General features: G+C 49.4%; 3 protein-coding genes across 3 annotated transcripts; 1 reads left to right on the top strand and 2 right to left on the bottom strand.

The window, feature by feature from the left end:
* Positions 1 to 8129: 8129 nt before the first annotated feature.
* Positions 8130 to 9083, bottom strand: LOC4324064 (em-like protein). The gene is made up of 2 exons (XM_015773901.2): positions 8811 to 9083; positions 8130 to 8698 (listed from the first exon to the last, which is right to left on the bottom strand). The coding sequence occupies exons 1-2, from the start codon at positions 8956 to 8958 to the stop codon at positions 8565 to 8567; spliced, it is 282 nt and encodes a 93-aa protein (XP_015629387.1). The 5' UTR covers positions 8959 to 9083; the 3' UTR covers positions 8130 to 8564.
* A 3664-nt stretch (positions 9084 to 12747) lies between these two features.
* LOC4324065 (putative transcription factor bHLH107) lies at positions 12748 to 14426 on the top strand. The gene is made up of 3 exons (XM_015767676.3): positions 12748 to 12871; positions 12993 to 13331; positions 13725 to 14426. Exons 2-3 carry the CDS (start codon positions 13044 to 13046, stop codon positions 14211 to 14213), a joined length of 777 nt encoding a protein of 258 aa, XP_015623162.1. The 5' UTR covers positions 12748 to 12871; positions 12993 to 13043; the 3' UTR covers positions 14214 to 14426.
* Positions 14427 to 20082: 5656 nt separating this feature from the next.
* Positions 20083 to 23975, bottom strand: LOC4324066 (pyruvate decarboxylase 2). The gene is made up of 6 exons (XM_015759775.3): positions 23356 to 23975; positions 21904 to 22067; positions 21156 to 21806; positions 20795 to 20912; positions 20517 to 20705; positions 20083 to 20430 (listed from the first exon to the last, which is right to left on the bottom strand). Exons 1-6 carry the CDS (start codon positions 23854 to 23856, stop codon positions 20260 to 20262), a joined length of 1794 nt encoding a protein of 597 aa, XP_015615261.1. The 5' UTR covers positions 23857 to 23975; the 3' UTR covers positions 20083 to 20259.
* Between the last annotated feature and the right edge of the window lie 1794 nt (positions 23976 to 25769).

Below are 25769 nucleotides of genomic sequence, written 5' to 3' on the forward strand. Positions count from 1 at the left end.
TTTCTTGGGCCGTCGGCCCAGTCCATTCACCTCCCGCGCCGGCCTTCCCTCGGCTGGGCCGGCCCAAGCTGGTTCCTCCCTCCTCCCAAACCCCTCCGGGTCACCGACAGGTGGGGCCCACCTGTCGGCCCCTTCTTCCACCTCCCGCCGCCGCTCCCCAAGCCGGCCGCCGCCGAAACCGCCACCGACGCCGCCGGTTTCCCCGTTTCCCGCGCCCACTCCGCCCGTACCGCACGCCCACGTCGCCGCCCTCTCCCCGCATCTCCCGGCCCGTGCGCGCGCTCGAGAGGGCGGGATTCGATTTGAATCCTCTCCCCCTCTCTCTCCTCCTCCACCTCTCCACGTCGTCGCCGCGGAACCGCCGCTCCCGGCCACGTCCGGCCTCCCCACCTCTATATAACCGACCACCGCGCCTCTCTCCACCTTTTTCCCTCTTTTGCCGTCCGCTCCCGAGCTCCCTATCGCCCTAGCACCGTGCGCCCACCCGCCGCCGCCATCTCCACCGCTCCGGCCGCCTCTAGCAGCCGCTAGGGTCGCCGCCGCACCCCGCCATCGGCGCCGCCGCGTCCGCCATCCCGAGGTCCACCTCGTCCGCTGTTCTCCCGTCCAATTCCATCGCCGGAGCTCGCATCTCCTCGCACTCCGGTGAGCTTCCACCATTGCCGCCGCCTTCGATCGGTTATGTCGTGCGCCATGGACCACCTCCCTCTCTCTAACCCCTCCCAACCTTTTCTCTAGGTCCTCCCGGAGCCCGTCGCCGTCATCCTCCCGTCTCTCGTCGTTGCCGTTCGCCGTCGCTCCTCCCTCGCGCCGGCCGAGCCCCTCGGTGAGGATCGGTCTCCCCCTCTCTTCCTCTCTCTCCCTTTGCCGCGCCGCCCGCCGCGTAGCGCCGCCGCTTCGGCCGCCGCCGCCGTCTTTGCGCCGTCCGCCGCCGCCTCCCGTCGCCGGTTGCCGTCGCTGGCAACCGTGTGCGCGCGCGCCGCCCTCGCCATAACCGGCCGGCCGGCTTGAAGCCGAGCCGGACCGACCGGGCGCCTCGCCGCTTTTCCCCCCCCTTGTGACGCTGCCCGGTGGGTCCCGCCTGCCAGCCGCCCCCTCTCCCTCTCTCCTGTGCCTCTGTCCAGTGGGGCCCGCATGTCGGCGCCGCCCCACCCCTTGCTGACGTCAGCCCTGGGAGGAATTATTGCTCAATAAATACATTAAGGCTTTTTCTTTATTAGTAAAAACACAGATAATCTTCTAAAAATCATAACTAATTCATCCGAGCTCCGTTTAAGTCCATTCAAGTCTCAGTAAATTCATAAAAATGTATAGAATCCATTAAAAATGGTTTTGCTTCCTGTTTCAGTAGTCTTATAGCATGTTTTGCTTGTGTGCTTTGTTTGTCGCGTAGATTTCGGCCGTTTCGTCGGTTCGTGGTTTCTCGAAGACGTTGCTGTGGTTCCATCAGTGCGAGAGCAAGGCAAGTCATACATTGCAATTGATCATATTGTACCTAATTTACAAATGTCCCGCATTTCTATTAAATATTGCATTGTTTTACAATATCATGTGGGATGGGTCCTATTACTCAGCTATATGTTGTTTCCCTTATGCCATTGATAACTTGGGTATTAAAATGACTAGATGTTGGTTTAGGAGATGCTTAGCCATGCTTAGTTCAACTAGTGCACAAAAGGGGACCACATTAAAGCATAGACTTGATTTTTGGCAATAGCTTTGGATTAGTGCCACCGCAATGGTGTTGGCTAATTAAAATACACTACATGGTGGGCTGTGGGTGCATGGTTTTGCTAGACGTGCCCATGGCGATTAAGGACCGGTTCGCGGGATGCCCTGGAAGAATTTATCGTACTTACCACAAGCCAGCGTGGGCAACGGCTGGGCTTGTAGTGTAGCTTTTCTCTAGCCGACGTACCCAGGCGAGGGTGGGCGTGATGGAGTTGGGTCGGCCGGGGTGTCCGGTTGATCGGCTGCCGGATTCACCGCGGCACGAAAGGGGGGCTGCCCGTTGCCTGCTGGGGACGGGGGCGAACCCTAAGGTGTGGTGCGATCGGTTAGAGGGGGTTATACGAAGGGTCCTGTCACGGCCTCTTTCCGGTATGTCGTGGTGGCATGTCGGCGCACGGGAACGTGTCGTGGGGCTGTGTCTTGTGGGTACAGTTGTACACCTCTGATCAGAGTAAAACTATTCGAATAGCCGTGCCCGCGGTTATGGGCGGTCGACCAGATTCACCGTGATTAGTTTCACCCTAGTTAGCTTTTGGAACTGGTTAGTTCAGGTGGTGGTTTGGGCCTGTTGCAACGTGGTGTAACGTTGGACAGTGATTGGTTAATATGGATTAATTACTACAACTGTTTTACTGCTTTCAACTACTGCTTTGAAATGCCGGCTTTATGCAAAAGAACCTTTAGCCTCCCTTGGATATATCTTGCATCATACCTCCTCTTCCGGTGTGACTTGCTGAGTACAGTGGGTAGTACTCAGTCTTGCTCTCTTTTCCCCCACACTAGAGTTGAAGTCCTTCCCAGTTGAAGATGTCTCGAAGAGGTTGGTTTCGTCGCTGCCGTTAAGGATTGCCTGTGGAATGGAGTCGCCCGCTGCAGGAGTCAAGTCTTCAGGCTTAGCTCGCTTTTATCTTTTTCCGCTGCATTTGTAATCTTTTATATTTTTGTAAGACGTGGATCTGTATGTCAACAATTGTCGTTTGTGTACCCTGGCTGGTCCTGGACAGGGGTTTAATGCACATTCAGCTTAGAAATTCTGGTTCGTGAATTTCTGGGCGTGACAGTCCCAGACCAACAATAGGTTAGGTCCCAGACCATACTATGCCAGGAAGCCCAGGGGTCCTCCCCGACACCACCCCGGCGAATCCACATGTCTCTCGGCATCAAGGCTCCCCTGATAAGCTAGTTACTCAGCCAGGGGTGTCCCATTCCACCCATGTGGTCGTACTTGACTTATGTTTGGATGAAATTCCAAGGAATCGGTCCTTAAGTGCGAGAGCGGGAAACCGTACACCCGGTACGTTCCCCGGTCCGCGGTTTTGGAAATTCATTTAGTTCGCAAGCACCGACCCAGGTGTCGGGTTTTCCAAGGCTTTTGTAAAACCCAAGTTTTACCCAAGAAGTTTTTCAGATTTTAAGTTCGAAGGCGTCCGTTGATACTCGCGCAGGATGCACGAATATCGAGACGCAACTAGATGGTTGCAAGGGGACATGATATAACAATTAACAAAGGAAGGATCAAATGCAACGAATTAGGTAGGTCCGCCAATCTGCCTTGCAGACGGGACAACTGATTAAGTGCGATCCTATCAATGCATAATATTTTTCAAGCAACATAATTAAATTTCAAATATAGGCTCAAGATGTTCAAAGGTGGCTTGCCTTGCTCGAGATCTGGAGCTTGATCCTCGAAATCCTCGCACTGCGGGTCTTCGGGCTCCGAAACTACACGCGAAACGGGACAACTCAACAAACGGCGAAAATAAAGCCCTATTAATGACCTCTAAGCGTGCCATTAGATAGATCTCGAGATTTGAGGAATTTTGGAAGTTGAACGGAGTCAAACGGATTTACGGTTGGGAAGATATTGAATTTCTAAGATTATTGGATTTTTGGTCTAAAGGAAAAGGATTTAATTAAATCCTTTTTGGAAAAGAAAAAGAAAAGAAAAGAGGGAGGGATTATAGACTTTTCCTCGGGCGGCTAGGGCGCGGCCCAAAGGGAAATGGAGCGGACCGGCCGAGCTAAATGGGCCGGCCGGTCCAAGGCGGCCTAAGTGCGCGCGCGCGGGAGGGGAGGAGAGAGAGAGGGCCGGTGGACCGGGCTCACCGTGCGCGGTCCCGGGTGGGACCCGCTTGTCAGCGGCTCGGCTCACCATGTGGAGGGAGCACGCGGCGCACGCGCGCGGGCGGGGGAGGGACGCGGTGCACGCGCGCGGTCTGCGGAGGAACGGATGCGGCGGGCCCACGCGCAGCCTCACGGCTCGCGGTGGAACGCGCGCACGGGAGGGGCTGACCGGGGTCGGCCCGTCCCGACCTCGGCTGAGCTGGCGCCGACGTGGCGCCTACGTGGCTGCCACGCGGGCCGGCGGGAGGTAGACGACGACGCCGGCCGGAACGGACGGCGGACATCAGCGGCGAGCGGCGGAGCGAACCACGGCGATACCGACGAAAGCGAGCACACCAGGTGGTTGCACGAGACGAGGGGAGACGAGCCAACGGCTCGGATTCGCCGGAGGAAGCTTGACGGTGGCGAATCGCGGCGGCGGCAACCGGCGGGGAGGGAAGAGGGAAACGGCGACGAGGTCACGAGGGGCCGATTCCCGGCGGTGAGAGCATCTACGCGGCCACGGGAATCCGATGCTAGCGTCGGATTGGGTGGAGCTACGCCGAGCGAGGCTGGCGACGAGCGGGTGCTACGAAGCTCGAGCGGCGACGGCGGCGAGCACACGGCGAGCGACGGCAAAGGTCGGGGCGGCGCCGGCTAGCTACGGGGAGGCTACTCGTGCTACCACCGAAAACTAAGGGGGGGAGATGGAGCGAGGAGGAAGAACGGAGAGAGGCACTACCGTGCGAGTCGGGGCGCAGTGACGAGAGGCCGACGGCGCGGGAGTAATCTCTCCGGCCTCGGGCCGGGGAAGAGGAAGGAGAGGGCGCGGCCGAAGTCCCCTTCCGTGTCCTTGCTCGTGCCGGCTCCTCCGACACGCGCAACGACGAACGGCGACGGCGAAACAGAGGGGCGGCAATGGCGCGGTGGCGGCGAGCGAAACGGGAGGGGAAAGGAAAGGGGGAGCTCGGGTTTATAGGGTGGCAATGTCGGTTTGGGAACCGACTTAGGGCGGTCAAAGGAGAGGGCTAGCGCTCGGCGGTCGCGGCCAAAGCGGTGACAGGGAGGAGGGAGGAGGATGACGCCGGCGGGAGGGAAAAAGGGGAAAGAGGGAGAGAAAAGGGGGCTTGTCCCCTTGCCTCTTCGGGAAAAGGAGGAGGGAAGCAGGGGCGTCGCGGCAGAGGGAGGAGGGCTCGGCCTCCGTCCCTTGGCGGCTTGCGCGCGGAGTGGCGGGGCCGAGGCGATGACGACGGCGATGACGGCGGGGCGGTTTGGAGGGCGCGACGACACGGGCGACAGGCGCGGGCTGGCGCGGCTGAGGGTGACGGCGGCGGCGACCAGACGGTCGGCCACTCGGCACGCGCGCGCGGGAAACAACGGGAGGGCGCGGCGGATGGAGCGGCGCGGCTCGGGCACGCGCGCTGGCTGCGGGGCCGAGCGGCGGCAGGCGCGGCAGGGCAGCGGGGCCGGGCGGCGAAGACGCGGCGCGGGCGCGTGCGCGAACGACGCGCGGGGAGCGGCATCGAGGGGGCGGAAAGGAGGGCTCGGCTCGGCGCGGGCGGCTCACGCGCACGCGCGGGCAGAGCGAGGGGAAAGGGAGGGGGCGCTTGGCGCGGCGGCTCACGCGCACGCGCGCGCGGCGCGCGGGCGGGGCGGAGCGGAGCGGAGGGAGAGGGGGAGAGGGAGCGCGCCGGGGGAGGGGAGGGGGTGAGAGAGAGAGAGAGGAGCGGGAGCGCGCCGGGGGAGGGGAGGGAGAGATGGGCCGAGCGAGATTCGGCCCATCGACCCCGGAGGAGGCAAAATAGACTTTTGCGGAGGAATTTGATTTGGAAGGATTTGGATTCGGATTTGAACTTGACGATGGATCGGGGATTGAGATCTTGAGATGGCACGGACACTAGACAACAAGCAAAGAAACAAATTTCGCAATTAGGGTTTTTAGGAGATAATTTTCCCGCTAGGCGCCACGGCGGAACGGGCGCTACACAAACTTTCAATTTTAATCAAACCTTCAATTTTAACGTGTAACTAAACACAGCCTCTGTATGCCGTCCGTGTCTGGCATCTCCCCTCGTGCAGTCGTGCTCGTTTTTAGGAATTCGGCGATCGGGCCTCCGTCGCTACCTGCGAGGGGATTTGAGAAAAAGGACCTGATGCGCACAATGTGATTTGCTGCATCTTCTTACATCTGTTAATATTTTATTTAAAATTTAACAACAAATATATGGATACTCCCTTCATAAATACTCACCAACAACCCAGCGGATACTTAAGTGTTTTGCAGGCACCCACGACATTAAGCCTGTTCGGCTGCTCGGGCTGCAGGCCGGTACGAACAGTGCCGTACTCACTGTGTGCAGCTGCAGCCGTTGCAGGCCCCCGCCGAGCAGGCCTATTCTTGGTGGCCAATGTGGACATGGGGTGGATAACCACAACCCGCTTCACCTTGCAACGGTTGACATCGATTGTGGGACCTATGCTTAAAAAAATACAATGCCGCTGATGTCAGACATCACATGGTGTAATTACACTGTAATTCCTCTGTCAAAAGAAATTTAATCCTATATAAATTTCAGTTCTACGAAATGAATCTAAACGCATACGCACATGTGACTCTTTCCTTTTTACATTGGGAGTACGAACGAACATATTTTACACATGCATATATGTTTTTTTTTTTGCTAAAATAGGAAGACATCAAACATAATCAAACAAATGCTATATTTAAACTCTGCAACGATCTCCTCTCGACCACTAACATTTTAGTCACCTTGTCTCCTATAAAATCCTCACCTTTTCATCACCACAAACCACACACATAAAAACAAATAAACAAACCACTTCAAATTGGTCGGAGAAGAAGAGGGCGTTCGCGCATGGGGAAGGCGGCGAGCATGAGGGTGGCGCTGGTGTCCGTGGTGCTCGTGGGCCTGATCCTGGTTTCCACGGCCCACGCCGCGCGGCCCGAGAAGCTGCCCGCCGTCGTCTCCCCCTCCATCGCCCCCGCCGTCGCCGAGGTCGTCGATGCCGCCATCAACGCCGTCGACCTCCTGGCAGGGTTTCAAAAACCGCCGGGGGCCCGGTTACCGCCACCCGGCGGTACGGCGGTTACCGGCGGTAACCGCGGTAACCGCGCAAAACCGCGACAAATTTACAAATCGAAATTTGAATTCAAAAATTCGGGCAAACCGCGCGGTTTGACGCGGTAACCACGCGGTTTGGCGCGGTTACCGCGCGATGTGTAATGGGTTGCACAGTAACGGGCCGGCCCATTTTTTTTTCTTTTTCCAATTTTCAAATTTATTCTCCGTTTTGCTCTCAAATTTGAATAAATATTACTCTTTTTTGAGAAATTTCTTCACCATAAAACACTATAAATCAAGCACTACCTTCACTATTTTTTTTGATTTTTTTTTTTTAAATTTTTGAATTTGGACGAATTTTATTAAACCGTACCGCGCAAGCACTACCTTCACTATTTTTTTTGATTTTTTTCTTTTTTTTAAAATTTTTAAATTTGGACGAATTTTATTAAACCGTACCGCGCGGTACGGGTAACCGTACCCCCGCGGTACGGGCGGTAACCGCGCCGCGCGGTTACCGGCGGTTTTTCACACCCTGCCTCCTGGGGGTCTCGAAGATGCAGGAGGCCAACCCGTACACTCGCGGCTGCAGCAGGATCAACCGGTGCCGCGGCTGACGGACGGCACGCGCGCGTCGCAATTATACATGTGTATTTGAGTATTGATCATCGACGACGACGATGAGCTAGCTGGTGGACGATTGATTTCGCGTGGTGGCGATTGGATCTAATTACCCGTGTGTGTACTACTCCGCTCCTCCGATTTTAAATATACTCCGCAATTATTAACTTGTTTATTTTTTGTTTTGTTGTTCTTCAATTCTCTAGGTAATACTTAGATATTAGACACATGCATGCTTAAGTATATATATACGTCTTCACTTCAATTAACTAACTGATAAATTCTCCTAAAAATTCAGAGAAGAAAGTGACAAACGGACGTAGTTCTATGATTCGACTCGGGGGATCGGAACGAAAACAAGTACTGTAACCACCCGTACTCCCTCCGTTCCGTTCCAAATTATACATTGTTTTGTTTTGGGTTTGTCGAAGTCAAAACTTAAATTACTTAATTGTTAATTTTGATTAAATTTATATTGTTGTATAAAATATAGGTAGAAAAATTATAGAAAAATAATGGGAAGGAAACAATGCCAAAACTGTTTGTCGGTGGAGGACGACAATTAAGAGTGATAAACTAAGCTTTCATCAGTAGAAATCAACCACTTATTGTTATATAACATTGGAGCCTTGAAGAGGACAATGCATGGCTACAGACACACAGAAACGTAGCGTACGGAGACACACAAACACAATTACATTTGTAGCCAGGATGTAGAAAGCAGCAGCTTCGTACATCGATCACAATATACGTACACACACACGATATAGCTAGATCGACTTGCTAGTAGCTAGGGCAGTACGTGAAGAACACGTACATACATACTAACATACATATGGCTACAATATAATCCTGCAGGGACCAAAATTTTGTAGCCAGCATAGCTTACACGTCACGTAGAGTAATACTAATACGTACGCCTGCCATGCATGCATGCACATGGATACACCAAGGAAATGCACACACTAGTACACTACTATATGATCGAGCAACCACAACACACCAGCACGCTAGTGCACGTACGTCTCACTTGCGGCCCAGGTTCTTTTTGGCCTCCTTGAGCATCTTGTCGTCGGGCTCGATGAGCACGGCGCCGGTGTCGTCGTCGGCGCGCTCCTTGCCGGACTCCGTCGTGCGGCTCAGCCCTCCCTTCTTACGCCCTGCACACGTATACACTATTACGCCAATATAAACGTACGTACACATCAAATCGATCAGAACGTGTAAAAGATATAGCACAAAAGAGAGAAGAAACATAAAAAGGACACGGGCCTTCGGCGAGGCGCTCCTGGGCGTCGAGGCTCTTGCCGCCGGTGCCGCTCTTGATGACGGTCTTGCCGTCGTCGCGGGCGCGCCGGTCCAGCTCCGCCCGGATCTCCGGGTCCTGCAGCTCCGCCGCCTTCTCCGCCTGCTGCGCCATCGATGCGTACGTACGTGCTCTAAGCTAAGCTACCCTACGTACGTATACTAAACCAACCAACGGCTAATATGCGCTAGGCTTTATTTCCTCGTGGCGAGATTGAGATAAGCTAGCGATGGATCGATGCCTCCGCTTTGCGCGGCTCGGCACCGCTACTTATACGGAGGCCGATGCGATGAGCACGATACGCACCACGCCGCGCGCATGCGCCGCTGCTACGTACTCACGTAGCCGCGGCCGTTTAACCGAGGCAGCAGCAGCAGGGCGGCGTGGTGGCCATGCGCGGGTGGCACGCGCGCGCGGGTTCAGAGACCACGGGTAAACACGCGGCGGCCGCGGGGGGAGGTTGGGTTTCACCGCGCGACGGGTGGCGGTGTCGCCGCGCTCGGCGCTCGCCCGTGGTGAAAAGCGAAGCGGAACACGTACGTACCGTGTCTGCCGTCGGTGGATCCGTGGATGCGTGCGAGCGCGACATGTGGGTGCTTAGCCGATGGGCCGTAACGTAAGCCTTTCTCTCTCCATCGGCCTCTCTAGCTGGTGGAAAAAAAATCGAAAAAAGAGTCTACCTACGGGCTTGGCTTTTGGGCCGGCCTGGCTGTGTCCAGTTCGTCTTTGGAAAACATAAAGGCTTAAAAAAAATCTGTTGACATATTTTTCTTTAAATATACTACTATTGCTATGGATAAAATAAAAAATATATTATAATACTATATAAAATAAATAAAATCATATTTTTCATCAATATGTTACTCACCTCTTTGCTAAAAAAAAACTCACATCAATTTAATTTTATATGATGCTATCCATGTATTTAGATCTAATTGTTTTTTACATATTAAGAAGTTCAAGGGTTATGTGTAAAAACTGCAATTAGAGTGGGTTGACAGATTCACTGACACCACTATTAAGTTCAAGGGGTTAGTAGAGATGTTGATCGATTTCCGATCCATTAAATATGTTGACACAACCGCTCTAACCAACTGAGCAAGAATACTTTTCTTATTTGAATTAAAATTATACCTTACCTACACCACAATTACATATGAATTAGACCATATTATATCTAGCATACTCCCTCCGTTTCAAAATGTTTAACACCGTTGACTTTTTAGCACATGTTTGACCGTTCGTCTTATTAAAAAAATTTATGAAATATGTAAAACTATATGTGTACATGAAAATATATTTAACAATGAATCAAATGATATGAAAAGAATAAATAATTACTTAATTTTTTTAATAAAACGAATGGTCAAACACGTACTAAAAAGTCAACGGTGTCAAACATTTTGAAACAGAAAAAGTATATTTTAAGAAAAATATTGCTGGCATACTTTTTACATACACCCATGAAAAATACACTATGGCTATGTTCGGTTAATCCCCAAGAGGGAGCGATTGAAGAGGATTTATTCCACACCTACTCTGGTGTAGAATTATTTCCCCTCAAACACCTCCAATCTTTTTCAACCCCTCTAAACTGAACAAGGCCTACAACAGTGCAGCTTGCGGATGTGCAACAAGCAGGGACAAAATAATTGGGAGAATCATCCGCATGCAACACCTTTATGACCAACAAATAATCGATTTTCCTATGTTTTTTATCCAGATATCTACTTCTTTCTAGAAGGTTTTTCATTGCATTCGTTGAGTCGTCGTAAAAATACTAGTTTGGCATAAAGAGAGAGAAAAGGTATAGCACTAAAGGTGTAACAAAGTGCGTGTCATGGCGAATGAGGTTTGCCATTACCGTCTTGTATATTTTGTCAAAAAGGAGGAATGACTATACCTAGCGCGTCCGAAAGGGGGCAGTTTTCATCGGCCCAGAACGTCAAAAGATCCTCTAGAACAAGGTTACATTAGTTCAAAAGCCAGTTTGGCTAAATGCACATGGAACTTGCATACAAGTTACAACTACTCTGAGATATGACCGGCAAGTTTCTCTCTTTCAGGCTTTTAGCTGTGATTTTCCACTGTGTCTGGAATTAATTAACAAAACTTCTAGTACTCGTTTTTTTTTCCGGATAATATAACACTTTCATAGTCGAATTTATGTTTTACATGTATGGAAGTTTTTGCCTGATGAGAATTTTACCACATGGTCAAAAGGTTCATCTGACTATTCTCTGATGAACAGTCTACTATACGGTATGTTGTTATGTGCGAAAACTTTTTATATAAAAATCGCTTTAAAATATCAAATATATCCATTTATCAAGTTTGTAATAATTAAAAGTTAATTAATCACATGTTAATAGCTTTCTTGTTTTGCGTGCACTAACTTCATAAGTTTCAAACATCATCTGAACCTGTTTCCTCATCAAGCGTCACATGTCACCTTACACAGAGATCTCCAAACAATTCGTTCATAAGGTTACTCCTGGGGAGATGTTTTCTTCAGTTATCTCAAAAAGGACAAGAAAGAACACATCAATCATCATAGTGTGGAGTGATTTCAGAATCCAAAAACCCGCCAGCGCAGGCACAAAGGGACGAGTAAATCATGCAATCGATTTGTCGTCTCCCTCTCTCACGAACAGTGCATATTTGCGGCTTCTTGGGCAGCTTGTCGACCACCTGGTGATGAACTCCCAAAGTCCCAAGTTTACATGCAAAGCTACCGGAATACTAAGCCAATGAGACCATGAGAGCCATCCCTCTTGTTTAATTTCTTGAATCTTTTGAATCTTGGCATCTTTTCTAGCTGTTCTTCTGTTCATGAGTCAATGGTGAAACCATTTCAATTGTGCATGTCAGATCCTTCTGAAGAGTAGTCTGAATGAAGTATTGGGAATTTGGGACAAAACTGACTAACATTCGACGTTAATTCTGACCTCACATGTTGTCATTGGAAAAATTGGGTAGTAGGACAAGAAGACATAAACACAGCAACCATCAGAAGATAAGTTCGAGTGAACAGTGTTTCTTCTGTGAGTTTCAGATAGGAAAATTGACGCATTCGATGACAGTGTTGAAACTGAATCATATGCATAAGCACAAGACCCGTCAATCATTTCATAAAGGATCCAAAGGCCTCTCTCCTGCGAAGTTGCTTGTTAATTGAGTGTGAAAGAGAGATGTTTTGCTTCAGCTAAAGGCCAAGACTGTCACTGTTGGAGCCTGTACTCCATGAAAACTCATTTAATCGTGTCTCTATCCCTCTGTCTCGTTCGGAGGAAATGCTTGAAACATTAGTCAATGAATTGCATGACTTTTTCTGACGAGCTAACCAATTCAAGAAGAGGACTCTTGTGGCCTCCCTGCTGCCTGATCTCCATTGTTTTCATAAGTCCTTGGCCGATCACATGTCCAAAGGGTAATTCATCAAGTTTACGCAACAAGAAAGATATCTTATACCACAGATAATTACTGACAAGTCAGTGCAAACCATTGCTCTTAACACTTCAGTTCTTTGTGTACATCTGTGTACCCTTTTCACCCTGGCAAAGCACAAAATACTTTGCACATTATCTGACTGGAGAAAAATGGCATTTAGTAATTACTAGGGAGTTACCCACGATAAAATTTTCATGATACAGTTATCCTGTCACGACATATTGGTTGGTTACAGTCTGAAATCATCTGAATCCTTATCAGAACAGACTCATAAACCATTTGTCAGACTTTTCCTACACATCCTACTCATGACACACTCATGCATGCCACCTCATCCAGTGGGCCCAGGAGGACAAACCATGCCAATCCAAAGAAACTTTCTCTTAGTCTTTGTGGGGGACACATGTAAGAAAAAGGGACATGCATATATAGGGTGGTTGGCCAGTAAAAAGTGTAGAACACTTAGCATACCAATTATCATGTACATGAAGTGATCAAATCTCACCCACAAGCATATCTCTCGCACCATTCCACCCTATAGAAACGAGATAACAAGACGCTGTTTGCACTAGCTATTGTAAGCTCCATCTCACTTTCACTTCGTTTTCCTTGCTTTGCTGCATCATTTCTTGACAACTGCAGTTGTTCTTGATGCTGTTTCTTCATCTGATCCATCTCATTTTCCCCTGTTACTGCAGTGACAGCCGACAAGAACCAGTTAGGTAAAACTCAGTAGGATGCAGGTTTGAATGGCTGAATGCCAACCTCTGCAACTGCAAGAAGGCAAGAAACTGCAAGAGCTGCAGCCATACGATGGCTGCAATCCTTCAGTGTACAGAGGCCCAATTCTGCTGCCCCGGCAGGCCAACTCGGCGCCGCCGGCCGTGCCGCCGGAGATGTCGTCCTCGTCGGGGTCAGGGAGAAGCGCGACGGAGGCGAGAGCGTTGAAGATCCACAGCGAGGCTGAACGGCGGCGGCGAGAGAGGATCAATGCTCATCTGACAACACTGAGGAGAATGATCCCTGATACTAAGCAGGTTTGTGCAAGTTTTTACCGTTGTGAAGCATTCAGAAAGAAAAAAAATATGCATCAACATCTGAGCCATTTCAGAGAGTTTGCTCGCAGTTCAACTTTAAACTTTTTTTGTGATCTTGTTAGCTAACATAATTGTTGAAGCTAAAGATGAGAGAGGTTAGATATCTATTTAAAAAACTGTTTTTCTGTCGTAGTTCGTGTAGAACTTTGATACTTGCAAGAAAGTCGAAACCAAGAAAAAGTCATCTGAAAGAAATCTTCAGGCTCACATTTGTTCACATTTCAACACTCCTTTTCTAATAAGTTTGGAATTCCCTCACAGGACAAATGCTACAAGCCTAGAATGCCATGACTCCTGAACACAAATTTTCTTAAAAAAATTTCTGCACTGCAGATGGACAAGGCCACCTTGTTAGCCAGAGTGGTGGACCAAGTGAAGGATCTGAAGAGGAAAGCAAGTGAGATCACACAAAGAACACCTCTCCCTCCAGAGACCAACGAAGTCTCCATCGAATGCTTCACCGGAGACGCTGCCACCGCCGCCACCACTGTCGCCGGCAACCACAAGACCTTGTACATCAAGGCTTCCATCAGCTGCGACGACCGGCCGGACCTCATCGCCGGGATCACCCACGCATTCCATGGCCTGAGGCTGAGGACGGTCAGAGCAGAGATGACATCACTGGGAGGAAGGGTGCAGCATGTGTTCATATTGTGCAGGGAGGAAGGCATTGCAGGTGGTGTGAGCCTCAAGTCTCTGAAGGAGGCTGTCAGGCAGGCACTAGCCAAGGTTGCCTCTCCTGAATTGGTATATGGCAGCAGTCACTTTCAGAGCAAGAGGCAGAGGATCCTGGAGTCACATTGCTCAATTATGTCCATATAGATTTGTTCCTCTTCTGGGGATTTTGATTTTATTTTTCTACTAGCTGAGAATATGTATGAAATAAGAGAGAGAATCTTCTTCTTCTGAGAGCTATATAGGCCTGAGAATTGTGTGCCTGAAATTGCTGTGAAAGAATTGATGTCTGAACTGTTGCTAGTGCTAGTGGTTGCAATCAACTGACAAGATCATATGGCACAGGGTTTGCATTGTGTATGACTGTGTGTACAGAAATATTCTTCTGGGAAGTCACATGATAAGCTTGACAATTCAGCTTGCGTGTTTGCGTAGAACGACTGACAACGTAACACCTTTTGAATATGGATTGGCTGGCTCATTTTAGAATAGGAACTACCTTGTCTTTAGTTCTGGGCTTGTTTGGTTTAGTACCCTACCAATATATTGGTAGTGCCAAACTCTAGGCAAGTTTTGGCACTACCAATATTTTGGTAGGGTAGAATTGTAAATGAGTGTCTTTGGATTGATGCCAATTGAGAGCCAAATTTCAAATCATGGTGAAGAACATTCTAGAATTGTGCCAAATTGAGTATAGGCATTACCAAATATTTGGCTTTAAACCAAATCATCACATTTACTATTTAAACTACCAAAACATTGGTATGGCAACATTTTGGTATCAAACCAAAACGGCCCTCTGTTTTCGGGGCTAGTTTTTCCTGCCCGCCGTATGCAACTTTCAAGCGTGTGCTTACAGACTCTATAGTAAATCCATGCCGGAGGAACCGTGGACCAGCACCCCGGTACCAGGGATGCAAGTGGACCGATCCACAAACCTACTTATATGTTAAATAAAGGGTAATCCGAGAATTTTCACGTCATGACTCGGCTTGCCGCGTCGTAGAGATGCAAGTGGATCAACCCATAAACCCATTTATAGATCAAATTAATAGGTAACCCGCAGATTACTCACTAATTTTGCCTATAAGCGGGTTCGCGGGTTAGCCCGCTTGCATCGCTACCCGGTACCCAACGACCAAATTGATAGCAGCCATGACCATCACCATGGTTGACAGGAAGACGACGAGTTTCTGGCACTCGCATTGGCTCGAAAACAAAGATGCCCAAGACAATTGCATCGGCTATCTACGCAGCCTCAAGGCAAAAGAACAGAACAGTCTGCAAGGCCCTTTCCTCCGACCTGGATTCGTGACATTCAACTACTACAAATCACAACGGTGGAGCACCTTAGGCAGTATGTCGAGCTCTAGACCATGATCCAGAGAATAGGCCCCCTGAGACACCAGAGAGACACTATCATTTGGAGATTCACAACTAATGGGGAGTACATGACGAAGTCGGCTTATCGGCTCCAATTCGTAGGAGCGGTAGGAACAATTTTTAGTCAAATAATCTGGAAGTCTTAGGCATCACCAAAGTGTAAATTCTTCACATGGTTGGTCATTCAAAATAAGGTTTGGATAGCGGATAGACTGCAAAAGAGAGGTTGGCAAAACGAACAGGTTTGTTCTCTCTATAGAGTGGCTCAGGAAACGGTAGTACACCTCCTTGCAAATTGTAAATACTCCAGAAGGATGCAACACTAGGCTAGCATAGACCTTTGTCACACCCCGATCCGGCACCGCCGTACAACGGCACCTGACAGGAGCGTGTCGTAGGAAAAACGGCGTGAACCGCTTCCTACGAAACCGCGATCTTAGTACCAGTCCCAGGACATAGCGCTGGTACCCACGGTGACAAATATGAATCATTGCAATCCTTAAAATAAATAGATGACTTATTTACCTTAACTTAGGTTGCAACTCAGAACAGCCCGAGAATGCAACCGACAACACGGACGAGGCAAACACCAATAACAGCAGCAACAGCGGAACCAACGGACTAACACCCAACACCACAGGCGACGGCTGGGAACCAGGACGAAACCCTACTCTTCACTTCACTTCATCTTCAGCTTCAGGGCGGAGGAACTATATATATTTATATAGAGCAAGGGTGAGTACTTTCGTACTCAGCAAGTCATGGGAACTTAGGTGTTTAATGCAAGTTTGGAAGAGAGGCAAGATTGTTTTACGAATCTTTTGTTTGAAAGCATTTTGGACTCACTAAGTGATTTACCTCCTTTTTAAGTTTGGGTCGAAAAGAGACTTGCGTCTCGATTCGACTTTAAGAGATGCTTTTCAACAACTCAAATGGTAATGTACCGACCTCCCGGGTCAGATCATTACTTCTCGGCTCCTCGAGCCATTTCACTTGATTAATCGGCTCCCAGAGCCTTTTTCATTTTCTCGGACTCCCAGATTCCAGCTGCCCAGTCGTACAACAATCCGCTTCCACTCGGGAAGCCTAGTCTATGATGCCCGTAGACATCCCGAATCACACAGATTCGTTTCTGACCACTCAGGTCATCCATCTGCCACATAGGCTGATTCTGGCGACGATTCCCAATCCACAACAACTTTTCACAAAGCACAGGCAAACAAATCTACGCAACGGGAACCACCTCACATCCGCCCATGACCGTGGGCATGGCTGTTCGAACAGTTAGTTAACCTCTGCAGAGGGGTACACTTTACCCACAAGACACGAACTTACTCCAGACAATGGCCGGTGTCAGAGGTTCGTGACAAAGCCTTTCCTAAGCCGACCCAGGATTACCTCATGCCACATAGAAGGATCAAATCCTCCCATAAATATAGGCCATTTCAGTTTTCACAAATCAACTCCAACCACCTCGATCGGTAATCTGGCAAGCTTCGCGTTCTTGCCCTACCAGGAACCCGGGTTGGCTCCAACCGACCCCGCCCCGGCGTTCCCCAACTATTGGCATGCGAGGTTTCCCTGAATCGACTAGTTACTTAGCCAGGGTGTCCCATTCCACCTTGTGGTTGCACTTTGTTATGCTTGATGAATTTCCCACAGGAATCGGTCCTTATATGCGAATACGGGACAGTGCCACGCAGGCACAACCCCCGCATCGCGAGTTTTCATAATTCATTTTATTTTTAAACACACCGACACCACATGTCGGGTTTTCAAGGCTTCTCAAACCCATTTCCCAATTTTTCGACAATCAACGGTGTATGTGGGATATTTGGTATACGCGCTCAGAGAGCACGGATACCGAGGTACCACAAGGGTGGAGCGACAAGGAATCAGGGTAGTGGCTCGGATCGAAGAGAGGAGGCGTGACGGCGGCCGGCGGCGGCGGCGAAGCTCGTCGGATCGGGGATGTGGTCGCGCGAGGGAAGGGACAAGGGGGCGCGAACTCGGGCTTAGCCGAACCGGTACGCGACCGCGATGCGCATGCGGTGACGCGGGACCCGATGGTCACCGGCGACGCATGCGCGGCGGCGTTTTGCGGCGGCGGAAGGGGCGACACGGTGCGGAGGCAAAGGAGAAGGCCGGCGGCCTTGGGGCAGCCAGGGGGAGGTCAAGGGGATTCCCGGAAGCGTGGCGGAGAGAGGAATCGGCGCGAGAGGAGCCGATGGCTGTGGATTGCGGCGGCGGCAATCACCGGCGAGCAAAAGAGGGAAAACACGACGAGACGACGAGGGTTCGATTCAAAGGGGTTGGAACATCTCCGGGGTTCAAGGAATCCGTTTCCGGCATCGGATTGGGTGGAGCGGCACCGAGAGGGGCTAGCGACGAGAGGCGGCCTCCGGAACAGAGCATGACGGCCGGCGAGCTAGCGCGCGGCGCAAAGGCGGCGAGCGGCGGTTCGGGGGTGTTCCATGGGGATCAAGGAGGATGACAACGAGAGGAATTAGGCGGAGAGCTCACCGATGACGACGGACGGCGTCGGTGGCGAGGAAACAGGAAGCCGGCGGCAGAGCGCGGCCGAGGAGAAGAAGGAGGCAGCGAGGAGGCAGTCGCGGCGGCGGGGCAGCACGACACCGAGAGGGCGTGGCCAGGGAAGGAGGGAGGGAGAGGTGGCGCCCGGAGCTCCTCGTCACGCGTTCACGCTTGCACCGGCTCCTCTGGTGCTCGGCGACGGACGGCGACGACGAGAGCGGGACGGGCGGCAACAAAGCGGCGACGGTGGTTCGGCAACAATGGCGCGGTGGGTGTGAGGCGAGTGAAAATGAGAGAGGAAGGGGTTTGGGGTGGCTTGGGTTTTATAGGCGGAGGCGATGTCGGTTTGGGAGGGGAGAACCGACCTTGGTGGTCAAGCGCTTGGCTGGCGGCAGCGGCGGTTTCGTGGGCGGTGCGAAAGCGGCGACGGTGTGGATGCGTTGGGCGGTGGAGGACGGTGGATCGAGCGGCGGAAACTGAAACGCGAGCGCGGGCTGGTAGCGTGGAGCGGTCAAGGTGGGGCAGCGAGCTGCTGCAGCGGCGTCAGCGGCTCTGCCTCCGAGCACAAGCGACCAAGGGGTGGAGACAGGGCGCCATTGCCCGGGAGGGGAAAAAGGAAGGGAGGACGGTGGAAAGGGGGACTTGCCCCTTCCGGTTTGGGAGAAGGAGGTGGGAGAGGGAGTGCTCTGCCTCCGGGATTTGGACGGACGCGGGTAGAGCGGCTTGGGCACGCGCTGCAGAGCTCGCGGCAGGCAGCGGGGCCGAGCGGCAGCGCGGCGCAGGCGCGGACGGCGGCGGCGACCGGGTGGTCGGCCACGATCAGCGCGTGCGTGGGAACCAAAGGCGGTGGCGGGTTCAAAAGGCGGCGGCGGGAATCGGCGCCGGGGAGAGAGGAAGCAGAGAGGGCGAGAGTGAGAGAGAGGGCGGCGCTCTCTCTCGGCTCAGGCACGACGCGCGTGCTCAGCACGTGCGAAGGGGAGGGGAAACGGGCTGAGAGGAGGGATGGGCCGAGGGAAAGGAATTCGGCCCACAAAAACAGAGGGACGCAAAATAGACTTTTATAGGGAATTTGAGTTGGAGGGATTTGGGGCTTGGGTTTAAATTTCAAATTTGAGATTTGATCTCGGGGGTTTAGGGAGGAATCAAGGGAGACTCAAGGAAAGGATTCGAGATGGGAATTTGATATTTTCGGAAATGGGGACAGGTATTTGGCGGGGATTCAAAGGATGCGATTGAATTTCGGAGTTTGATTACGGAGACTTGAGTCGGAATTGGAATCTTGAGGTGGACGATTTTGATGGCGATGAGAGGGAACAACGATGGAGATTGAATTGAGATCCATGGCACGATTGAGACTCTCACACAAAGAACGAACTTTTTCGCAATTAGGATTTTGCCAAATTAGTTTTTAACGTCTCGCTAAAAGCGCGGCGTTACAACCTTGGAATGCAAGATTGGGATGCACGCGCTTTGTTGGAGGAATAGTGGCATCGGATGCTACACACGCTGCATAACCCCAAAGGATCTCTAAAATCGCTAATAATCCTGGTGGCCTGGGAACTTTTGTGTGAGAGGAATGCCAAGATTTTTCGCCAAGTCGCTACCACTCCGGCCACCATCATCGCAAAAATCAAGGAAGTGGCCATGGCCTAGGTCAGGGGGGAGCTTCAAACCTCGCAGAGTTAACCCCGTTGGGAGAGCCCCCGCAATTCTTCTTTTGTGGGCTCCAGTTTTTTTCTTGACAGGACCCTATAAATAGACCCTTGTTTTGTCTGTTTTCTCCTGCTCTATTAATATATACTAGGCAAAGCTTTTGCCTTCTTTTTTAAAAAATAAAAATAAATCCATGCAGCAAAAGAGTGGTTTGGAGAAAAATAGGAAAAAACAAATACTTAATCTTATTGAAACATTCAAGTTTGAACTTCATGGAACCATTTTTTCTCAAACAGAAATTGATCTATTCGTTTAGCCTGTTTTTTTAATGAGAGATGCTGTTCTCATTGGTTGACAATCAAGGGAAGCCTCAAACCTGTTCCTGACTCTCCAGAACAACTAGATCCCATGTACAATGCAAAGTCAGTCAGTTGGAACATGGAAGGGCAACCAAAAATCGATTTCAGATTTATTGACAATAATACAGGTATGAGAGTCTGAAATCATTTCTAACCACTTACAACACTTACAACAGCGGCTAATTACATGCGCAACTTATTCGAAGACCACTGAAATTCACATTTTCCTAATCAAAACATGGCAAGTCGGATATCTGACGTACTCACTGAGGATTTGGTGGGCGGCTATTTGCAGCAGAAACTCTGGAGCCCCACTCAAGAAGCTCCTTACTTGTGTCATCCTTGTGTACAATCACCTCTATGAAGCACAAGCAATCCTTCTTAGGTCCCTGAGCTTCTTCAATTGCTTCCTTCAGTTCCTCCTCAGTTCGGACCTGCAAGATTCAGAATGCAAAATGTCACTGCGATGTGATATTTCTAACCATGGTAATATGGTCTGCAAGACTATTGCAACACTGACCTTTGCCGTGTAGCACTTCCCCTCGCCATTATGGAACGCTTCCACCACACCGGTGTAGTTCCAATTCTTGATGACATTGTAAGGACCGTCATGGATCTCCACCTCGATGGTGTACCCTCCATTGTTTATGAGGAAGATGATGCTTTTCTGCCCCCAACGAAGCATTGTCGACACTTCTTGTGCCGTCACCTGAGTTCCAGTCAAATTAAGTTGTTGTTTGCCGCATAGTTTACAGAACTTGACAAAGGCAACATTTGACCGTTCTAAATTTTTGGTACCTGAAAGCTTCCATCTCCGATGCAAGCAATGACTCGCTTATCCTTAGCAGCCTTTGCATATCCCAGAGTTGCACCTACCGACCAACCAATTGATCCATATTGCATTTGAAATTCGTACCTGTCAAGAGAAAACATTTTTTTAATATCTAAATATGTATTCAAGACTTCACGGTGAAAACGACTTAACTATGTAAGTAGTATCAGAAATTCAGAGAAATATGCCTCTAGCTACAGTCCTACAGGAACTAATTTTAAACACCAAAAATTAGGAGTCAATTCTATAAGAAACTGTCAGGCAGGACCTAAAACAAGCTTAGTAAAATATATGGCATGCAACTATTTAGCTTCAACAGGAACTTACCCACAGCCCTCTGGTAGCTTTAGCTTCTGGCAATTAAACCAAGAGTCTCCAGTCTCAGCAATGACAGCCGAGTTGGCTGACAACATTTTCTGAATATGCTGGAAAAGTACATTCACTCTCAATGGCTCTCCAGGCTCAGACAAAGGAGGTTCACCCGGAGGCACATAAATCCGACGATAGTTCTCATATGCAGCCGTGTTTTTCTTCAGCCGTGCTGAAAGTGCATGCAGGAAGTCCTTCATCAGAACACACCCAAACGCAGGCCCATGACCTATCACCACCCGGTCTGGCTGGACGATGATGGCCTTCTCCTTCTTGAGAAGTAGTGAGTATCCAACCGAGCTGTAGTCATTAAATATTGGGCCAGCAAATAGATATGCATCAGCTGACTCGACGATCTCAGCACAAAATGGAGTGCTCACAGCACCCCAGTACGTGCCAATAAACCTAGGATGGTGCTCTGGCACAAGACCCTTTGCAGAAGGCATGACCGCAACAGGATAACCACAGGCATCAGCCAGCTCTACGAAGGATTTGCATGCTTTGGCCACCCTCATTTTTGGTCCACCAACGAGGACTGGCTTGACTGCTTTGTTCAGGAAAGCTGCAGCAGTTTCCACTGCTGCCTCCAGGTTCATCTGGTTTGATAATCTGACAAATTAATAAACAATTAATCCACATGAGCAAATGCAACCCATTGTCACCTCCTCATTTCTTATGCACATTTAGAAGAACCATGCTTGCTTACCTTGGGGACAGGAAGAAAGGAACAGGGTGGCGGCTAAAGGTGGGATGTGGGATAGAGGGGAGGTTGCAGCTGATGCTTATGTAAACAGGCTTGCTCTCCTTTATTGCAGTGGAGATGGCAGCATCAATCTGCTCATGTGCATCCTCCAAGTTGTTCACCACCGCCTGTGAAATATTATTAAAATGAGATAAAATCCTAGGAAAAATCTGCATCAAAATAATTATATGACTCGCGTCTTCCCTTTTCCTACGGAATCCTGTAGATTTACATTTGGATTCTAAAGCAGAAGTTTGGATTCTAAAAATCTATTTTTATCCTTAAATGCAGTTATATGAAGAAATAAATGTACGCACACACAGGTGGCAGATTCCAAACGACAACTAATATACTTGATCTAATATAGAGTACTATAGTTGACTAAGGGTGTGTTTTAGGAGAAGGAGATTGAGAAGATTGGGAAGATACGCAAAACGAGGTGAGTCATTAGCTCATGATTAATTGAGTATTAACTATTTTAAATTTTAAAAATGGATTAATATGATTTTTTAAAGCAACTTTCCTATAGAATTTTTTTCAAAAAACACACCGTTTAGTAGTTTGAAAAGCGTGTGCGCGGAAAACGAGACACAATCTCTCCTATCTCCACATAACGAACAGAGCCTCACCAATCAAAACAAATAATCGATGTAGCAGGTAACAAGCATTGCAAGATCAATGTTTTTTTTTTCTCAAGGCAGCAAAATTGCTAGAGCTTCTGAATGGGAGTGTTCGTTAGGTGGAGATAGGAGAGATTGTCTCTCGTTTTCCGCGCGCACGCTTTTCAAACTACTAAACGGTGCGTTTTTTGCAAAAAATTTCAATAGGAAAGTTGCTTTAAAAAATCATATTAATCCATTTTTGAAATTTAAAATAGTTAATACTCAATTAATCATGAGCTAATGGCTTACCTCGTTTTGCGTATCTTCCCAATCTCCTCAATCCCCTTCTCTTCAAACACTCCCAAAGTGTACTACTCTAAGAAGGCCTGTTTTTGGTCTTGAGCTCAAGAGATGGTGTATCTGTTCATATCTAAATTTTTTTACTACCAAAACTTACAAATTTCTGGCATAACCTATAGCTGGCAATATAATGTGCTGCACAACAAAGATGAATTGTACGCTCAGGAATGCATTGTTGTGAATTGACCGGATACAGAACAAAATTCAGTTCTTACAAAGTTAGAACTAAACAAGTGATTCCCAGTACCGATGGACCTTCCCCTGATTTGAATATGAACTATTCCCAGAACTAAACACAACTATTTCTCCTAAATTCTAACAAAAATCCCCAAACTAACAATCGGATACGCATATCTTACACAGTTACACCTCCCATCACGCATACAACAACAGACAACATGTTCAACTTTTATCCTGAAAGCTACTACCTCTGAAACCTGAAGATTGGGATTACCTGATAGCAAGTGACAGTCTGGAAGCACCTGAGCTCCTGCGTGAAATCAGGCAGCCCGATGGTGTGATGCAGGATGCGGTTGCTCCCGTAGTCGTTGCTGTTGGGGCCCCCAACGATGCACACCACGGGGAGGTTCTCGCTGAACGCGCCGGCGACGGCGTTGATGGCGCTGAGGCCACCGACGGTGAACGTGACGGCGCACGCCCCGACCCCGCCGCCGCGCGCGCGGGCGTACCCGTCGGCGGCGTACGCCGCGTTGAGCTCGTTGCAGCACCCGACGAGCCGCACCCCGCCGTGCCCCGCCCCCGCCTCCGCCTCGAGCTCGTCGAGCAGCGTGAGGTTGAAGTCCCCCGGCACCGTGAACACGTCGCGCGCCCCGACCTCCGCCAGCCGCCGCGCGAGGTGCCGCCCCAGCGTGGCCTCCCTCGGCGCGGAGTTCGCCGCGGGGGCAGGCGCCGCCGCATCGGAGGCCGTCGGCACCGAGCCGATCGTGGTGTCCATGTCGGCGGCGGCGGAGGAGGCGGCGGAAGCGAGGAGAGAAGTGGAGAAGTTTCCTTGGGAGAAAAGTTGGTTCGTTGCTTTTTTTTCTTTTTTTTTTCTTCTCGGCGTGTCGGACAGTTGGAGGCCAGTGGATGGCAACGGATGCAATTTATACGATGGATTTTTGCTTCTTTTTTTTTTGTTTTTGCGTGGAAAAAATGTTTCTGATTTGTTTTTGAATTTCTAGAAACAAGTGGCGCATGCTGTATGTACTACGTAGGATTATTATGGGATGAGTCGAGATGAGAGGTATTGTGGCCGTGGACTTTCGCTACACGACGAGAGAATGCAATAATCAGATCGAAGTACCAAACCGTCTCGTTTCTAGGCTCCCATCGGTTGCCATTTTACCCAAAATGGCTTATTTGGCTTATTAGAAAATTAAAATTAATTTATAAGTAAAACTTTTGTAGATTTGTTCGTAGCGACTTAAAAGCCAACATTAACAAAAATTACGTTAAAAGCATTTCAAAATCAACTTCAAAATCAAGTTCAAAAATTCAAATTTTGGCTTATTCTTTGGCTGTTTAGGCCAAACGATGGGGCTGCTAGTTTCTTATTGCAAAATTCAAAAGAAATTCGAACTGTGAACAGAGTATTACCCCTATCTACTGTTAAGAAAAATATAATGGACGCATGTGCCATTTCGTTGGGGATCGAGAAGCCAAAACATTTTCTTAACAAAATTACGTTTCCTAATTTCGTTGGCGCCCGTGGTTTTGTCGCCTTTTTCATCAGGGTCGGGTCGCGGAATATCTTTCTTTTTCTAGAACGGCGTAAATGTTGGAGAAGAGTAATCAGGAGAGCTTTTGACTAAGCGTCGTGCGTCCGCACTAGGATGTTCTTCGTTAGCTTAAGCGTTCGTACTTTGATAGTCTTTTTGTCTTCGCCACCGCGTGTACTAGTCACGAGCTGGCTGATTAACAGTCGTCGATTAGAGAAGGCAAAGCAGACTTTGGTGCCTCATGTAATGGCAGTATCTGGCGGTTAATTAATTACTCAATCCGTATTTTAATGTATGACACAATTGACTTTTCGATCAACGTTTAATCACTCGTTTTATTCAAAATTTTCATATAAATATGAAAGAATTTATATCATACTTAAAGAACATTTAATGATGAATCAAGTCACAATAAAATAAATGATAATTGCATAAATTTTTTAAATAAGATGAATGGTCAAACGTTGGATAAAAAGTTAACAGCGTCACATATTAAAATATGTAGGTAGTACGTTGTTTGGGCCTCGAGGTGTCCACGTCTGCTGATTGGTGTAGGAAGCTGTTTAGTGTGGTGACACGAGAGAGGCTGCTTAAACTTTGCTATTGACAGGATGAGTATCTGAAGGCTGACGATGACGGGTCTTAAACTATGTGATTGCAAGGGTATGAGGTGTCACGGTCCGATGCGTGTTACGGCCTTTTCCGCTGGGCTAGAGGAACTTACGAATGGGCCTAAATTGGCAAGGTCCGTGGGTAAACGAGCCCAGTACAGTACCGGAATTACGCACCAGTAACTATAGTTGACCAAAAGTCTGGAACCCGATGGCACGGCCCATCCCAACTGGTGTCGGGCCCATGACGGCCCAGCCCGACCTTTGAGCCATGCCTGGGCCTCTGTCTTGGTACAATGGGCCAGCCCGATCCAACTATGAGAGACCCAAACTAGACTTACTCCAGCCATATAAGACATGGCCTAAGGGAGGGACGCAAAATAGACTGACTTACTTATTTAAGAGACAGTCCAAAGAAATGAGGGATACCAAATAGACTTTTTCCAAGGAGAGCACGATGAGCTTTCGTGCCTTCGAGCCAACTCGGCATGGCCCGAGTCTTACTGGGCCATTAGTGCAGCAAATGGGCGGGCACAGCC

The sequence above is a fragment of the Oryza sativa genome, chromosome 1, assembly GCF_034140825.1.
Source record: "Oryza sativa Japonica Group chromosome 1, ASM3414082v1".
Classification (NCBI taxonomy): Eukaryota; Viridiplantae; Streptophyta; class Magnoliopsida; order Poales; family Poaceae; genus Oryza; species Oryza sativa.